This window comes from Vulpes vulpes, chromosome 2 (assembly GCF_048418805.1).
Source record: "Vulpes vulpes isolate BD-2025 chromosome 2, VulVul3, whole genome shotgun sequence".
NCBI classification, from domain to species: Eukaryota; Metazoa; Chordata; class Mammalia; order Carnivora; family Canidae; genus Vulpes; species Vulpes vulpes.
In genome coordinates, this window is record NC_132781.1 from 99,171,717 (window position 1) to 99,189,885 (window position 18,169).

Below are 18,169 nucleotides of genomic sequence, written 5' to 3' on the forward strand. Positions count from 1 at the left end.
ATTTATTTATTTAACAGAGAAAGAGAGAGACACAGAGCACAAGCAGGGGGTAGTGATAGGCAGAGGGAGAGGGAGAAGTAGGCTCCTGACGTGGGACTCAATCCCAGGACCAGGGATCATGAACTGAGCCGAAAGCAGACGTTTAACCGACTGAGCTACCCAGGAACCCTAGGCTGATTACTTTTAAAAAACAGCAGACAAGGAGAAGTTTCAAAAACTTAGAAGTTACCTTTTTTTTGTCAGAGTCTTGTATAAGGGAATACACATGAGGGAAGACATGTGAGAGACACACATGAGGAAAGTCTTCATTTTAAGGGTGTCCCCCTCCTCCGTACCAGAAAGAGGATGAATAAAACTCTAGAAAGCTTATCAATGGACAAGGCAAGGACTTAAACCTGCACAACAATTATAGCCTTGTTTACTGTGCTTTGCCTGATAACTTCCCATAACTGGCTTCTCTTTACCCAACATCTTTTGTCTTCAGCTGGAGAAGGTATCTAAGGTGGTTGCTCAGGCTAGTTTGTGGAGTTACTCAGTTTTCCTGGGTCCCTCCCAGGTATACAGTAGGTATCCATGTTATTAAATTTGTTTTGTTTTCTTCCTGTTAATCTGTCATTTATTGGGGGAGATTTAGCTAAAAACCTAGAAGGGAAGAAGAAAAATTATTTTTGCTCCCTTACACATCTCTTTCGTTTGGCTTTTTGGGATGTACCTTTTATGATTAACCATAAGGTGCTTTTCTTGAGTTTTGGGAGTCCTTCTAGGACATTATTAAACCTTGGTGGGAGGGGGTGGGGTGGGCAATACCAAATTTATAGCCAGTTGATCAGAAGTACTCAGACTTGCAACTGACGCCTGAAAAAGTGCAGTCATGTGGGATGGAGCCTTTTACCTATGGGGTCTACATCAGCTATGGATACTTGGTGTCAGAACTGAATCAAACTTTCGGACAATGAAGGTGACCAGAATATGCCACTTTGGCATGATTATTTAAAGTTGAAGGCAACTCCTTTTGTAAAAGAAATTTTATATTTATAAAGGAAATTTCCATTTGTGAAGGTGTCTCCCTCTTTCATATCTGAAAGAGAAGAACTCTTAGCAGCTCATAAGAATGGAGAAGACACTGACTTAAATCTGTATAATGAATCTTACTGAACAATCTTTGTTTACCGTACTTTCCCTAGTCACCCTCCTATAAGTTACCTCCCTGGCCCCCAAATTCTTTTTCTTTTGTTTAGCCTCTTCTCCACACTTTTTTGCTCTTTGGAATAGCTTATAAGCCCTCAAGTTCTGTCCGCCTCTTTAAGCTACATTTTTTTTTGTAAACTTGCATGCATAGCATTTAATTAAATCTGTTTTTCTCCTGTTAATTTGTCATTTTTGCATTCCACTCATTGAACTTTGCAGGATAAAGCAAAAAGCTTTTCCTCTATGAAAACCTGTTGGTGTCAAGCAGCTAGAAAAGACTGTATATTTAGTGCTAGGAGGAAAAAACATCTTAACAGTAGGACAATATACATTTTCCCCCAAATGATCTATCTATAGTTTTAATGCAAACACAATACAATTTTCAACGAGTTTATTTGTAGAATATAGCACTAAATACATTATTTAATGTATTTGGAAGGACAAAAATCCAAGAATATTCAAGCTATTTCTGTAGAAGAAAAGAAAATGAGGTAACTTATCTAATACCAAATATCTAAAATTACACATCAATTTTAGTGGTATCGTCCACAAGGATGGATAATCTAACTAATGGAACAGAACAATATATCCCAAATCTGACTTCCATACAGGGAAACCTGACATATGACAGATTATTTTCAGTACATTATTTTGTGACCTTTCAGTTGTCCCTATGGGGAAAAATGAATCTCTGCTTTTGAGGCCAATACTAAAATTCAATTCCAGTAGATTAAAGACCTGCTTGTAAAAGGCAATAATATAAAAATTTTAGAAGACTTTAAGATGTAGCAGAATTTTAAAAACAAAACATAGAATGTGGCAACAATGATGAAAGCAGTAGTCTGACTACATTATCATAAAAAAATTAGGGGGGGGTTTCATGAAAAAATACCATTAAAAAAGTGGAAAGACGAAGAACTGAGAGAAGGTATTTGTGACACATACAACAAATAAAAGAGTATAATATATTTTTAAAAACTGAAAATTAATTAAAGGAAATCTCACTAGAATGGTGAGGAGGTTCCTCAGGGGGAGCTCTCAGGCCCCACTGGTTCTGCTCATCAATTGCAAATCCAATGGGAAGAGGCAGCCATTGGAAGTGGATACTACTTTATGATCTTTGCAGGAGGAGGGAAGACTTCCTCCTCCCTGCCAAAGCCCCCAAGAGTCCAGCCAATGACAGATGGTCACTGAACTCTCAGTTTACTCCAATGGGCTTTTTATTTATTTTTATTGATTTATAACAGCCTCCCCAATGTCTCAGTTTTCTTTATAAAAGAGCATACCTCTTTATTGAGTGCACTTGCCTATGGTTTTGCCATAGCTTGCTTGTTTTACATTGCAATTCTCTGCTGTCCTCAAATAAACCCATTCTTTGCTGGTAAAATAACTGGCAGTTTGATTTTTAAGTTTAACAAGACACTCCTATTAATCAATAAGAAAACAAATAACAATAAAAAATGAATCTAAACAGGTACTTCACAGAACAAGAAAACTGAATGATCAATACAGGGAAAAATCATTACTCTTATTAATAATCAAGGGAACTCAAATCGAAAACACAATGAAATACATTTTCACGTCCATAACATCAACAAAAATTAAACTGCCTGACAATATGAAGTCTCAGTGAAGAAGTGGAGTAATAAATATTTGTATATACTGCTAAGGGGAACATCTTTTAGTACAATCAGTTTAGAAAACTATTTGGCATTTTCTAGTAAGTGGGAAAATACACATACCCTCTATCTAACAATTCTACTTTTAGGAATATACTTTAAGAGCACTCTTGCACAGGTGAACATGAGATGATATATAAGAGTTTTTTTTCAAAACAAAGAACACAGAAGCCAGCCTAGAGCTCACTGCCAAACCTACAAGCTCTCTATAGCTGTCTATGCACTCTGTTCTCCCTTCTTGCATTGGTTTGCTAGAGATGCTACAACCAAGTTTTACAGACTGCGGGGCTTAAACAAAAGAAAGGTATTTTATTAGAGATTTGAAGTTTGAGATCAAGGTGCCAGCAGGGTTGGTTTCTTCTGAGGTCTTTCTCCTTGGCTTGCAGATGGACATCTTCTCCCTATGTTCTCACATTATATTCCCTGTCTTTGTCTCAATCTCTTTTTCTTATAAGGACACAAATCAAATTGGATCATAGTCCACTCATACAACCTCACAGATCCACTTATGGTCTCTTCAAAGCCCCTACCTTGAAACACAGTCACATTTTGAGGTAGTAGAAGTTAGGACTTCAACATCTGACTTTGCAGGAGTGGAGGTGGGGACACAATTCAGCCCATAACACTTCTAAGACTTATTTAATTATTTTAGAGGTTGGGAGGGGCAGAGCATAAAGCCTGATGCAGGGCTTGATTGCACCACCCTGAGATCGTAATCATGACCAAGAGTCTGATGCTTAACCAACTGAACCACCCAGGTGCCCCCAGGCCATAACACTTTTCTTCAATGATGGAGAATCCCTGTTGCCCTTAAGAACAATCCCTCTACTTATGCCATGGATCCCCTCTGCTCTGGCCTTCTCTGGTACTCCTTCCTGCACTGTATCTTCTATCTTTTACATTACTGATTATCCCTCAGTTCTGGATCTTTCCCATCTGCATACACACATTTTCTAGTATTCCTTCTTTCAAAAAAAAAAAAAATGTCCCTTCACCCTAAATTCTCACTCTAGCATTCCAGCCATAGCCCCATCCCTTTATTATCTTTCTCAATGTCCCAGTCCACATTGGATCTTCTACCCACTCCTACTGAACATCCACTGCCATTGCTCCACTGTGATGTTCTTCCTGGGATCAGCAGCGATGTCAGTGCTAATATTGCCTTTGTTACTTTTTGACTCTCAGCTTATTCAAGTCTCAGTGTATTTGATACCATTGACCATTCCATCCTTCTTGAAACATTCTCCTCTCTTGATCTTTGTGACACCACACTCCCCTGGTTTTTCTCTTGCTTTTCAGACAACCACTCATTATTCCTAACCTTGTATAAATATACCTTCTCCCTGGGTGATGTTGTCCAATGCTGTGTCTGTAAATCTACAATGATGATGACTCTCGGATATATATATATATATATACAGTCTCTCAATAGGCATCTAAACTCATATATTCAACTAAAAGCCAGATACTACCGCTAAGATGTCTAATTCACTCATTTGCTCAACAAATACTTTTAATTGCTTACTTTGTGCCAATGAATATTCTAGGTGCTTGGGATACATAAGTGAAAGGCACAAACCAAGAACCCTACTCTTTTTTTTTTAAGACTTTTTAAAATTTATTTTTTAATAAATTTATTTTTTATTGGTGTTCAATTTGCCAACATATAGAATAACACCCAGTGCTCATCCCATCAAGTGCCCCCCTCAGTGCTCGTCATCCAGTCACCCCCACCCCCTGCCCACCTCCCCTTCCACCATCCCTAGTTCGTTTCTCAGAGTTAGGAGTCTCTCATGCAAGAACCCTACTCTTGTGAAACTTACTTTGAACAACTTCCACCCCGTAATTCACACATATTCTTCTCCAGAATTCACCAATCACTAATGTGAACCAGCCATCCAGCTTCAAATCAAAAACCTAGAGCTTGGGCAGCCCGGGTGGCTCAGCGGTTTAGCGCCTGCCTTTGGCCCGAGGCATGATCTTGGGGACCCGGGATCAAGTCCCATGTTGGGCTCCCTGCATGGAGCCTGCTTCTCCCTCTGCCTGTGTCTCTGCCTCTCTCTCTCTCTCTCTGTCTGTCTCTCATGAATAAATAAATAAAATCTTAAAAAAAAAAAAAAAGCTAGGAGCATACCACAATTTCTCCCTATAGTTCTCTCCCCCATCTGATCCATCAGCAAACCATATTGGCTCTAGATCTAAAATATATCCCAAATTCATCCATTTTATTCTATTTCCATTGCCAGTATCTTACTGTAAGGCACCACCATCACCTAAACCATCACTTAAAGAGGTTACTAAAACAACCTTCCACTAGTCTTATTTCCACCCTTGCCTTCCTATAATTTATTCTCTTTACTGCAACCTTAGTATTCTTTAAAAAATGCATGTCAGACACAAACAGATACTTCTAGACACACCCAAGAAGAGTTAAAATCTAAGAGTGATAAAACTAGCTATGAATGTGGAGCAGTTGGAATATTTCCATATCTCTGAAGGAGTAAAAATTGGTATAACTTAGAAAAACAGTAGGAAACTCAGAAAACAGCATCCAGTAAAACTGAAAATGTGCTTACTCTGTGATCTAGCAATTCTATTCCAGTATATGCCCAACAGAAATGCATACATATATGCATTAAAAGATACGTGGGGCGCCTGGGTGGCTCAGTTGTGAACAGCTGACCCTTAGTTTCAGCTTGGCTTATGATCTCGGGGTCATGAGATTGAGCCCTATGCCGGGCTCTGTGCTCTCACCATGCCCCTCCTCCTGCTGATGCTCTCTCAATAAATAAATAAATAAATAAATAAATAAATAAATAAATAAATATAAAAACTATGTACAAGAGGGGCACCTGGCTAGCTCAGCAGTGGAGCATGTGACTCTTCATCTTGGGGTTGTGAGTTTGAGCCTCACATTGGATGTAGAGATTATGTAAAAAAAAATCTTTAAATAAAGATATGTACAAGAATGTTCATAGCAGCAGCATATTTATAACAGGCAAAAACTGGAAACAACTCAAATGGCCATCTACAATAGAATGCATCAACTATATATAATCATACAACAGAATACGGTACAGCAATGAGAAAGAACTATTACTATGTGCAACAATATGGATAAATCTTACAAATGTAAGGTCCAGTGATTGAAGCCAAACATAAAGAAGCTAGTGTTGTATAGTTTTATTTACATTAAAATCCAAACATAGGGAAAACAAATTTATGTGACAGAAGTCAGATCACGGTAACCTTTGGAGAGTTGGAGAGGTGCCATAACATCCTAATTCTTGATCTAAATGATGATTAATTGGATATGTTCCTTTTTTAACAAAAATTTGAATTGCACATTTATAACCTGTGTATTTTTATGTATATAAATTACACTTCAAGTAGAAGTTTACTTTTTAAAAAATTTTATTTATTTATTCTTGAGAGGCAGAGAGAGAGAGGCAGAGATATAGGAGAGGGAGAAGCAGTCTCCTCACAGGGAGCCTGATGTGGGACTTGATCCCAGATCCTGGGATCATGCCCTGAGCCAAAGGCAGATGCTCAACTGCTGAGCCATCCAGGTGTTCCAGAAGTTTAATTAAAAATTTTTAAGCTTTTATTTATTTCTGCATGAGAGACACACACACACACACACACACACACACACACAGAGAGAGAGAGAGAGAGAGAGAGAGAGAGAGGCAGGTTCCGTGCAGGGAGCCCGATCTGTGGGACTTGATCCCCGGGACTCCAGGATCAATCCTGGGCCGAAGGCAGGCGCCAAACCGCTAAGCCACCCAGGGATCCCCCAAGAAGTTTTAATTTTAAAGTCCTGCCCATGAGCTATTCTCATCAAAAGGTATAAAATTTGAATTTGCATCTAATCAAGACTTTAGAGCTAAATTCTAATTTATAAGAATATGGAAAACAGAGGAAAAAGTGACACATCCTCTTGAGGAAGCAAACTAACAAATACAGAACGTGGGACATTTTGAAAGACAACTGCCTTATTTGTTGTAAAAGTCAATGTCAAGGAAAAGAAAGAAGAAAGAGAAAGGGTGGGGGTGGGGGCAAGAAATGTATCGCAACTGAAATGATACTTGACTACAGGGTAACACGTTATAAAAAATGCAAGCGTGATTGTTATAAAAATACAGAAACTTCAAATTAAAAAGGGTTTTCTTTTTCTCTCTCATTCTCCAGACATTCTGCATGTTCTACAATATTGTCTTGTTTTGCCACATTTTTTTGACTAAAATGTATCTTGGAAATGCCTTTGTAGTAGTATATATGAATTTATCTTAGCTGAAATGGGCTGGGTATTTTTCTATCGTTTGTATCATTAAGTAGTATTATTCCATTATTTTCTATTAAAAACTAGATGATAATGCTGCTAGTCATTATATTTGTATTTTTATCCATATCAGCTGGTGTAATAGATTCCCCTAGAAGTGGGATTGCTTGGTCAAAATAAATGCACATTTGAAATTTTGTTGGAATTTGCTAAATTTTCTGGTACCAATTTCTGCTTCTACAATATATGTGCCCACCTATTAACCCATACCTTGTCAAGTGTAGGTAATATCAATCTTTAAATTTCTGCTAATCTAATAGATGAAAGCAGTATTTTTTGCTTTATTTGCATTTGTTAGATTTTTAAAATAAGGTTGGACTTTTTTTGTAAGTTTGTTGGCCATTTAGATATTTTACAGCATCTTTTTAATATATTTTGCTTATTTTTCTAATGGGCTATTCAGCATTATCTTTTTTTAAAGATTTTATTCACTTACTTAGAGAGAGAGCATGCACACATGACCTGGGAGGAGGGGCAGAGGGAGAGGGAAAGAATCTCAAGCAGATTCCCTACTGAGTGCAGAGCCCAATGTAGGGCTCCATCTCATGACCCTGAGATCATGACCTGAGCTGAAATCAAGAGTCATAGATGCTTAACCGACAGCCACCCCTGTGCCCCTATTCAGCATTACCTTAATGATTGGTAGGAGCTCTCAATATGCTAGGAATGCATTATTTGCATATTTTATTTGCGCATGTTTTCCCAGTTCTGCATTTGTCTTCAAACTGTGTTTACTTTCTTTTGTTTTACAGAAGTTTTTCATTTTATGTCTATTTTATTTTCCTCTATAGTCTCTGTGGAAAGATTCATGCTCAGAAAGCTCTTCCCCGTTAATTTGTTCATGTGTTTATTCTTTCAACATATGCTTATCTAGCACCTGCTAGAGGCCTCTAGGTATGAAGCCAAGATGCCTGTCTTCCCCAAGCATAGAGGCTAGTGGGGTGAAACCAAACACTCAAAAGTAAATAAACATGAACAAGACAGCTTTAGGCAGTGGCAACTGACTGCTCTGAAGGCCAAAGAATGGGGTGATAAAATAGGGAGAGACAGGCGTGGAAGATCTGTCCTTTGGTGGTGAAGAGGAAGGAAGCCTGAGGAGGCGCCACTTGAGCTGCAATAGGAGGATGGAGGCCAGAGGGTTCCAGGGAGTAGCCCTAAGGTGGGAATGTATTTGGCAGGTTTGAGGGTCTGAAAGCTGCAGCAGAATGAACCTGGGGAGCCAAGGGATCCAGGGTCACCAAAGGCCTGGAAAGCATAGACTGAGCAAGGGAGCTGGGACTCCATCTTGAACTCTGGTGGCCCCTGGTGGTATTTAAGAAAGAGAATTAAAGAAGTAACCTGCATTTTTCAAATATGTCTACTTTTTCATGATGTAACATAGACCAAAGCAGAGAAAATTATAATAGTCTGCTACACACTTATCAACCTATTTTGTGCTTATGTTTTTTTTTTTTTAAGAAAATGGAAGCCTGCTTTTATTGATGCACACATTGACGGACTTGCGATTGGAAGGGGCGGTGACGTTAACATGACACTGGTGGTTAACGCAACAGAAACATGAGGGCAGGAGATGGCTTTGCAGGGACATGAGGCCTTCATAAGTTAGGGAAACGGACTGCTAGCTGGCTGCCCTTTCATCTCATGTTCTTCACAAACTCCTCTCCCTTTTTGATGGAGGCCTTCAGCTCGGGGATGGCTTCTGCTATCATCTTCTCTTCAAAAGGGGAGATCTTGCCAATGCCTAGATTCTTCTCGATGCCCTTTTTCCCCAGCAGTAATGGTGTGGAGAAACAGGCACAGTCTGCTTCCTGGGATTTAACAAAGGAACATTCGACAACTCCTTCCTTCCCATTCATTGCATCCACAAGGGAGAAGACAAACCGGGCTCCAGCATATGCCATGGACAGGGTGGCAGCGCCTGCTCCAGCTTTGGCCTTCACCACCTCTGCGCCGGACTCCTGAATCCACACAGTGACTGCTGTCAGCTGGTCCTGGGGAAGGTCCCCCTTGGAGTGCACTGAGAGATCAGGGGGATGATGGTCTTCCCGGCATGACCGCCAATGACAGGAACATTGACTCGCGCGGGATCCAAACCCTTTAGTTCTGCAATGTTGGCCCTGGGTGTTGGCCCTGACAATGTCCAGGGTCGTCACCCTGAAGATTTTATTGGGGTCGTAAGCTCCGTGTTTCTTGAAAACCTCCGTTGCAATTGGGATGGTGGAGTTGACCGGATTTGAACTGACGCAGATCATGGCCTCGGGGCAATGCTGGGCGCAGGCCGCAGTCAGGGTGGCCACAATTGAGGCGTTGGTGCTGACCAGGTCATCCCGTGTCACGCCTGGTTTTCTTGGGACTCCGGCTGGAATAACCACCGCATCGCAGCCTTGGAGGCCATCCGGCAGCTGCTCAGGCCCGAGGTGGCCTTTCATGGTGGCTCTGGTCTCGATGTGGCTCAGAGCTGCGGCCACTCCGGGTGTATGAGCAATGTCATAGAGGGTCAGGCGGCTCACTAAGGGGCTGTTCTTGAGAAGCCCGCAAGGGGCTGCCCAATTCCCCCGGAAGCCCCAAGCACAGCTACGTTAGCATGTGCTGGGCCGAGGTGCGGCGGCGGCAGGGCGGGCGAGGGCGGAGGGATGGCTGGCTGGAGCGGGCAGGGAGCCCAAGGGCAGGCGCGGGAGCCGGCGGCGGGCAGGTGACACCAACGACCTCCACACTGCTCGGGCCTCCCGGCTCCGCTCTCTGCTTATGTGTTTTTATGGGAATCCTAGACATCTTGTCATTGATACCTAAATACAACACAGTTCATCTCTAATAGTTAAGGGGTTTTGCTTTTTTTTTTTTTTTATTACATCACACTTAAATAATTAACAAAGAGTTTAATATCATTTGATATCTAGTCCATGATAAAATTCTTCCAACTGTCTTGAAACTGTTTTTCTTTTCTTTTTTTTTTTTTTTTAATTTTTATTTATGATAGTCACAGAGAGAGAGAGGCAGAGACACAGGCGGAGGGAGAAGCAGGCTCCATGCACCGGGAGCCCGACGTGGGATTCCATCCCGGGTCTCCAGGATCGCGCCCTGGGCCAAAGGCAGGCGCCAAACCGCTGCGCCACCCAGGGATCCCTTGGAACTTCTCTTCTAACAGTTGATTTGTTCTAAGCAGGATACTAACGAGCCCCACATATTGCATTTAGTGAGATGTTTCTTTAAATTCTCTTCATCTAGAACGGAATTTTGTTCCTTTTGTCTTTCGCCTCCATGATCTAACATTGTACCTTTTTTTTTTTAAAAGATTTTATTTATTTATTCATGAGACACACACACACACACAGAGGCAGAGACGCAGGCAGAGGGGGAAGCAGGCTCCCTACGGGGAGCCCAATGGGAGATTCGATGCCAGGACCCTGGGATCACTACGTGAGCCAAAGACTCAACCACTGAGCCACCCAGGCATCCCTAACATTCTACCTTAAACTACAGATAGCAGCTCATCTCCCTCCTTCCCTCTTTCTCATTCTTCCTTCTGTCTCTCTCCAATAAATATTTATTAAAATCCAAGCACTGTGCTGGGCACTGGGGAGCCTCTTTGTGGTTTCTGTCTTCCTGGAATGAATATCTGTGTCTCCATTTCTCCAATGCACTTTAATACCGTTTCGGGAGTAACCATCCTGAAGAGTACAGAGGCGTCTCTTGTTCCTGCTCAAAAAATTCAAGCATTTCTCATTTTCAGTGGAACAACTGCAGAGGTAAAGATGGGAACTGGACTCCCAGCTCTGCCACCAACCATCTCTGTGGCTTCGGGCAAGTTGCCTAATGTCACCTTGGCTCAGTTTCCTAAGTTAGCCAATGAAGATACTACTGCCCACTTAAAACTCTTACTTCATTAGGGTTGAGCCAGGGAAAAGATACTTGGACTTCAACTCTCCGCACCACATTTTGGACAAGCCAGGTAGCACAGGTACTTCCACAGCTGTCTAATTTACCTTGTAATTAGCAAGAGCACTAAGTAAAAATACGAGGCTATGACACGGTTCCTGTTATTACCACCACTCTGTGCCATATCAGAGATTGAGGAATTGCTGTGGGGCCCCAGTTCTTGGTACTTGCTCATGCAAAGATTGAATTAAATGATAGATCTAAACTCCCTTGTATGGTGCCTGGTACAAAGAAAGCACCCAACAAAACATAGCTTTTTACTATTATTAATAAAAACATAAAAGTCAAATAAAATAAATCAAACGTACCTGTGTAAACTTTCATGAATTCTCCTAAGTTATTCAGTTTCACAGAATATTGCTGGGTAATCTATGGCTAATGCAACCCAGGAACTGATTTTTTAAATTTAATTCCAACTTCAGGTTTTTGGTTTTTTTTTTTAAGATTTTATTTATTTATTCATGAGAGACACAAGAGGCAGAGACATAGGCAGAGGGAGAGAGGCAGTCTCCTTGAGGAGAACCCAATGCAGGACTTGATCCCAGGACCTGGGGATCACACTCTGAGCCAAAGGCAGATGCTCAACCACTGCCACCCAGGCATCCCTCAAGTTCAGTTTTAATAGCTACCTGTGGCTACTGGCTACCATGTAGGGCAATGCAACAGTCACCAACTTTGACCAGTTCCTATTTGCTTTTTCATATGCTATTGGAAGTGGGAAGCCAATTTGCCTAACCAGTTTTGCCTACCCAGCATACCCCCCTTTAGGTAGCAAAACCTCTCTTTTCCATTTGGGTAAACCCTGTCCTTGATATGTCACTCTGGCTTGGCTTGTGGTGGGGGTGGAGGACAATAAGTAGGCCATATCAGGGTCAGTCTTGAGTCTCTTATAGGAACTATTTAGAAAGAGATACTCTCTCTAAGGTTGCTCTCACATGAAAAGAACCTGCCTGGAAATTACACCATCAGAGAAGAAGGAAGAAGCAGGGGACAGTTTCTTGATAACATTCTTTGAGCACTTAGATCCAGCTTTTCCTAAAGTCATTACTATCACTACACTTTATAGTTACATGAACTGATAAATTCTTTTTTTTTAAAGATTTTTTATTTATTTATTCATGATAGACACACACACGCACACACACACACAGAGGCAGAGACACAGGCAGAGGGAGAAGCAGGCTCCATGCCGGGATCCCGACCCGGGACTTGATCCCCGGACTCCAGGACCATGCCCCAGGCCAAAGGCAGGCACCAAACCACTGAGCCACCCAGGAAACCCCTGATAAATTCTTTTAACTAATGCCAGTGTGAATTCGATATATATCACTTGCCATGGAAAATATCCTAATAGACACTATGCCATCTACCTACAATCCCTTTGTATTTATCTACCAAATGAGACTCTACCAACTTTAAAACTCAGCACAAATATCACCTTCTCTGAGAAGCCTTCCCAAAGCATGAAGGCAGAAATAACTGCTCCCTTTATGGTGTTTCCATAATTCCTGTTATATGTTTATCTCTGCACTGAACAAAGTCTATTACGGCTGAGTTTATAATCTGGCCCTGTTCCTCTCTCTTTCACCTTTGTAATGTCAGTGTCCACCATATCTCAGCACACAGTATTCACTCAACATGTGTTTGGTTGAATTGAAAATGAATTTCTTCTACTTTAAGTTATTACAGCCTAATATTTTATGCAACACGTTGCTGCCATTATCTGTTAAAAGAAGTATGTTTATCACATTGAAGCATATGACATTGCTGATATTCAACATTTTGGGATTCTAAAGTGGCAATGTCATATGGTTCAACATAACAAATATTGACAAATATTACTACAGATATCTTAGGGGCACTTTCCTATATCTGACATATATAGTCAGTGAATAGAAAGCTACAAGACTAAATATTAAGATAATATAGGGGCAGAAGAAATGACCAGTACCAAGGAGTGTCATGAATATGTGAAATGTTCATTTATTTAGCAGACACTTAGACTGCACTTATCTTGTGCCAGGAACTATTATATGTGCTTCACAGAATCAATTCATTCCATCCTCATAACAAGCTTATGAGGGGGGCACTATCATGATCCTCATTTGACAGATGATGAAACTGAGGCAGAGAGGTTCAGTATTTTCCCTAAGGTCCCATAATGATAAAGTGACAGAGCGAGGATTCTAACCCAAGTAGTCTAATGTCAGCCACGATCCCTGTTCTAAAGTACACATTATGCTAACTCTTAACCACGATGCTCTGTGGTGCCGGCAGTACTACTAGAGAAGTCATCTGTCCAACAAAGAGATTTTGGCAGTTGCTTATTGATGTGAGTGCAAGGAAACCAGGCCAGCTATTTATTGCTCCATAATACATCTCCCCAACCTTTGTGACATAAAACCACAAATGTTTTTCATGCTCACAAGCTCTATGGGGCAGGAAATTAAGACTGGCACAATGGGATGGCTTCTCTTTGCTCCATAATGCCTGGGACCTCAAATGGAAAGACAAAATGGCTGGGGGCTGGATGACTTGACAGCTGAGTTCAGTTGAGCCTGTGGATCCAGTACCCACATGTAGATCCTCCAAACAGTTTGAGCTTCTCACAACATGGTGGCTGAATTCAGAGAGGGTGAATCTGGAGAACAAATGTTCCAAGAGTATGAGAAAGAGGTAGCAAGGCTTCTTTTGACCTAGCCTCTGAGCTGGTGCAGTTTCACTTCTTTTATCTTCTATACCTATAAAAGCAAGCACTGAGGCCAGCCCATATTCGTGGAGGAGGAGTTAGGCTCCACCTCTGTGTGGGAGATAACACTGCACATGAGTGAGATGATGTTGCAGCCACTTTTGGAAACACAATCAGCACAGAATCATGGAGACTGTTGACAGAGAAGTCCTAGAATATTTTCAGCTATGAATTACTGAACTGGCAACTACCAGTGACTTAAACACTAAAAGTGTATTATCTCATTAAATGAAGGGCCAGAGACAGGGCAAGTCAGAGTTATTTAGTTGTTCAATGATGTCATCAAGGACCCTAGTGCTTTCTATCTTTCCACTCTGCTACCTCTAGCACATCCAAAGTGCTTCAGTCCTTGGTAGTAGGTTAGCTACAGTAGTTCCAAGCATTAGAAGGAGACAAAAATGGCAGGCAAAGAAAAAAAAAAAGGGGGTATTTATTCCCATAAGACTCTTTGAATTATAAAGAGTAACCTCCTCCCCAAAGCTCACAGCCAACTTAGCTTCAGGTCACATTGGTTGGGCACTTGATCTTGCCTATGTTCATATCATATCTGAAAGGGAATCAAGGAAAGAAAAGATCTCGCATTTTGGCTTCATAGTAAGAAGCATTTCTGCTAATAAAAAAAGGAAGAGGGATAATCACTGTTGAGTCATCAGTATCTGCCACACATACAGGCAACTATCCATTCATTTAGCAATTATTAGCTGATTGTTAATTATGCATCAGGCACAGTGCTAAGAGGCAGGCAGAGCAGTGAATGAGACAGACAACATCCCTGCCCTCATAAGGCTTACAGTCTGGCATGGAACAGAACATGTAACAGGCAATTACATAATTAAATACAAATGTGATAAATGCTATGAAAAGAAGTATGCAATCAATGATGCACTATTTGCCATAATAAAAAAAATATTTCTTCCCAGTAGTTTATTGAAATGAAAGTCAAGATTACAGTTATAGAATCTAAAAGAAGCACAAGGTCCTTACTACGCCTAAAAGGTAATCATCGAAAACTATGAATGTTCCCATTGTGTAGGAGAGTGAAGCACCCTATCTGGCAGACAGATGTGTCCTCGTCTGTAGAAAAGTTACTCCACCAAGGGTCAGAGACCATTCATTGGGATTTATGACAATCACAATGAACTCTCCGAGACTACCTAAACTTCTATCCAATTGCATGCTCACTAATCAGATTTTGTTTTTTTTTTCTTAAAGATTTTATTTATTTATTCATGAGAGACACAGAGAGAGAGAGGCAGAGACACAGGCAGAGGGAGAAGCAGGATCCTTGTGGGGAGCCCGATGTGGGACTCGATCCTGGGACTCCAGGACATGACCTGAGCCAAAGGCAGATGCTCAACCACTGAGCCACCCAGGCATCCCACCAAACAAACTTTGGATTGCTTCCTCACTTACCTGAACACCAAATTGGAATTTCCCAGTCTCTGCAAATTCAGATCTGTCACCATAAAATGTTATTTTGGTCAATTTAACATGAGTGTGAACACTCTTGGGCCCGATCCCTTTTCACTGACCTGAAAATGGAGTAGACAGATCTTCAAAGCCAAAAACACAGACTGGGAACCACCAGCGAGCCCTCTCTGTGCACTCACAGGATGTAAAGCTGGCCTTGCCCATGATAGCACTAGACACCCACCTTGTACATTCCTTTGATAACTGCTATGGCATCAGCCAGCTGCTGATTGTAGCATTTTCTTATGGTGTCCTCATTCTGCAAACCAAAAATAAGTACAATGAGCACCACAGTGTATTTCCAAATATGAGTCTCATACCCACTAAGGGACTCAGTATAAAACCATTGCTCAGATCATCACAAATCCTGTGAAAAGTTCAATTTGTAATCATTTATCCTACACTACAGCTATTACACTGTATTCGAGTTTTTTAAAAGATTTATTTATTTATTTTTGAGAGAGAGAGAGAGCGCACACGTGTGAGCAGGGCAAGGAGCAGAAGGAGAGGGAGAGAGGGACTCTTAGGCAGACTCCGCAGTGAGCACAGAGCCTGATGCAGGGTTCGAACTCACAACCCTTAGATCATGACTGGAATTGAAATCAAGAGCCAGCCACCCAACCGAATGAGCCACTCAGTTGCTGACACTATATTCAAGTTTTACTTATACTTAATTATAAGCAATGGAGAGCTCAAATGGATAAAATAAATACAGATATTGTGAACATTTTATTTCCCTTTATGTATTTAAGTCTTCTTACTGTCTTCCTAGAATTGCTTTTAAAAATAGTAAAATCTATTTGTAATCATTTTCTTTCCTAGTCCTTGTAATTTTTAATGGGATATGCTCATAAAAAGAAATCTAGACCCACTAATCCATAAACCAGTCATTTTTGATTAATCAAACCAGTTGACCATTGTTTTTGGGTAACAATGAAAGACAGCACATAAACCCCCCCCCCCCCCCCCCCACAAATCTTGATTCTGATTTCATTTCTGATTCTAGCATGGAGTGGAAACTATGATTACACTGTAGAGTCAGACAGAATTGGATTTCAATATCACTGTGACACTTTTCAATCTGTCTGACCTGAAGCAGGCTACTTAACCTTACTATCTCAGTTTCCTTATCTGTAGATCAGGAATAATTGGGTTTCATTTAAGTGTTATTGAGGGACTTGAGGAAACACATTTAAAGGCTTCCTGTGGTCTCAGAATGGTGGAATCAATAGAAAAGGAGTTGTTCTTTGTTGTTGTTGGTTTTTTTTTTTTTTTTACATTTGTTTTTATTTGTTAGATTTGCCAACATATAATATAACACCCAGTGGTCATCTCATCAAGTGCCCTCCTCAGTGCCTGTCACCCAGTTACCCCATCCCTCCGCCCACCTCCCCTTCGGCAACCCATTGTTTTTTTTCCAGAGTTAGAAGTCTCTCATGGTTTGTCTCCCTCTCTAATTTTTCCCACTCAGTTCCCCTCCTTTCCCTTATAATCCCTTTCACTTTTTCTTATATTCCACATATGAGTGAGCATGAGCAGGGGGAGGCGCAGAGGGAGAAGCAGACTCCCCACTGAGCAGGGAGCCTGACACAGGGCTCCATCCCAGGACCCTGGATCATGACCTGAGCAAAGTCAGATGCTTAACCAACTGAACCACCCAGGTACCCATGTTTGTTTGTTTTTTAACTGAGGACTAGCAGTACCTGTTCTTTTTTTTTTTTTTTAATTTTATTTATTTATTCATGAGAGACATAGAGACACAGAGACAGAGACAGGCAGAGGGAGAAGCAGACTCCATGCAGGAATCCTGACATGGGACTAGATCCTGGGTCTCCAGGATCACGCCCTGGGCTGAAGGTGGCGCTAAACTGCTGAGCCACCTGGGCTGCCCAGTACCTGTTCTTAATGACAGATAAATACGCTAACCTGAGCAAAGATTTTAGGAAATTCCTGAAAGCTGCAGAGTTTTCAAGCCTTTGGCTCCTACAGAGATAATAAGCACTAATAATATCATGTAAAATTGTGTGCCTAAGAGCCAGATCTCAAGCACCAAACTGCTGGCCAGGAAAATAACTCTGCTGTTTTTTTAACTGATGGCCTTGAGCAAGTTAATTAAACTTCCTGGGCCTCAGTTTCCTCATCCGTAAAAGAGAGTTAATAATTGCATCTACTTTATGAGGTTAGTGTGAGAACTAAATTAATTTGTATACAGAGCACTGACAAAGTTCCTGACACAAAGTAAAGCTATTGTATGAGACACAACACATGCAAATTAATTGCCCTCATGATTTGCTAAATTCAAAACTGTGGTACATACCTATCTAAGCACAAGATCAATCTGCATATAAAACAAAGGAAATGGGACACTTGGGTGGCTTAGTGGTTGAGCATCTGCCTTTGGTTGTCATCTCAGGGTCCTGGGATTGAGTCCTGCATTGGGTTCCTGAGGGGAGCCTGCTTCTCCCTCTGCCTATGTCTCTCCCTCTCTCTGTGTGTCTCTCATAACTAAATAAATAAAATAGTTTTAAAAAATTGCAAAAATTACCTGGAATGAACAAAAATAGCAAAAGAAATTTAAAACAAACAAATAAATATAAAATAAAGGAAATGAGAGAGCATGTACCTCTTGATAATGTTTTTCAATTTTTAGGATCCTGTCATGTAGAGCAGTGAAGAGACTGAAAGATTCTTCTTTAAGACGGTCCTCAAATTTCAGCTGAAGCAATTGTTTGAGGAACCCAAAATCCACTTGAAGAGATCTAATAATCTAAAAATGGAAAAACATACATTATTGCAGGGAGTAAG

The 18,169-nt window shown here is 40.9% G+C and overlaps 1 protein-coding gene and 1 pseudogene across 1 annotated transcript in view; both read right to left on the bottom strand.

Annotated features, from left to right (window-relative positions):
• Positions 1-18,169, bottom strand: part of C2H10orf67 (chromosome 2 C10orf67 homolog) — a 140,567-nt gene that overhangs the window by 100,376 nt on the left and 22,022 nt on the right. The window contains exons 3-4 of the mRNA XM_072745131.1: positions 17,988-18,131; positions 15,549-15,623 (exon numbers count right to left, since the gene is read on the bottom strand). Coding sequence (XP_072601232.1) covers positions 15,549-15,623; positions 17,988-18,131 — 219 coding nt within the window. The remainder of the gene's footprint in view (positions 1-15,548; positions 15,624-17,987; positions 18,132-18,169) is intronic.
• LOC112931134 (malate dehydrogenase, mitochondrial-like) lies at positions 8,825-9,778 on the bottom strand (annotated as a pseudogene).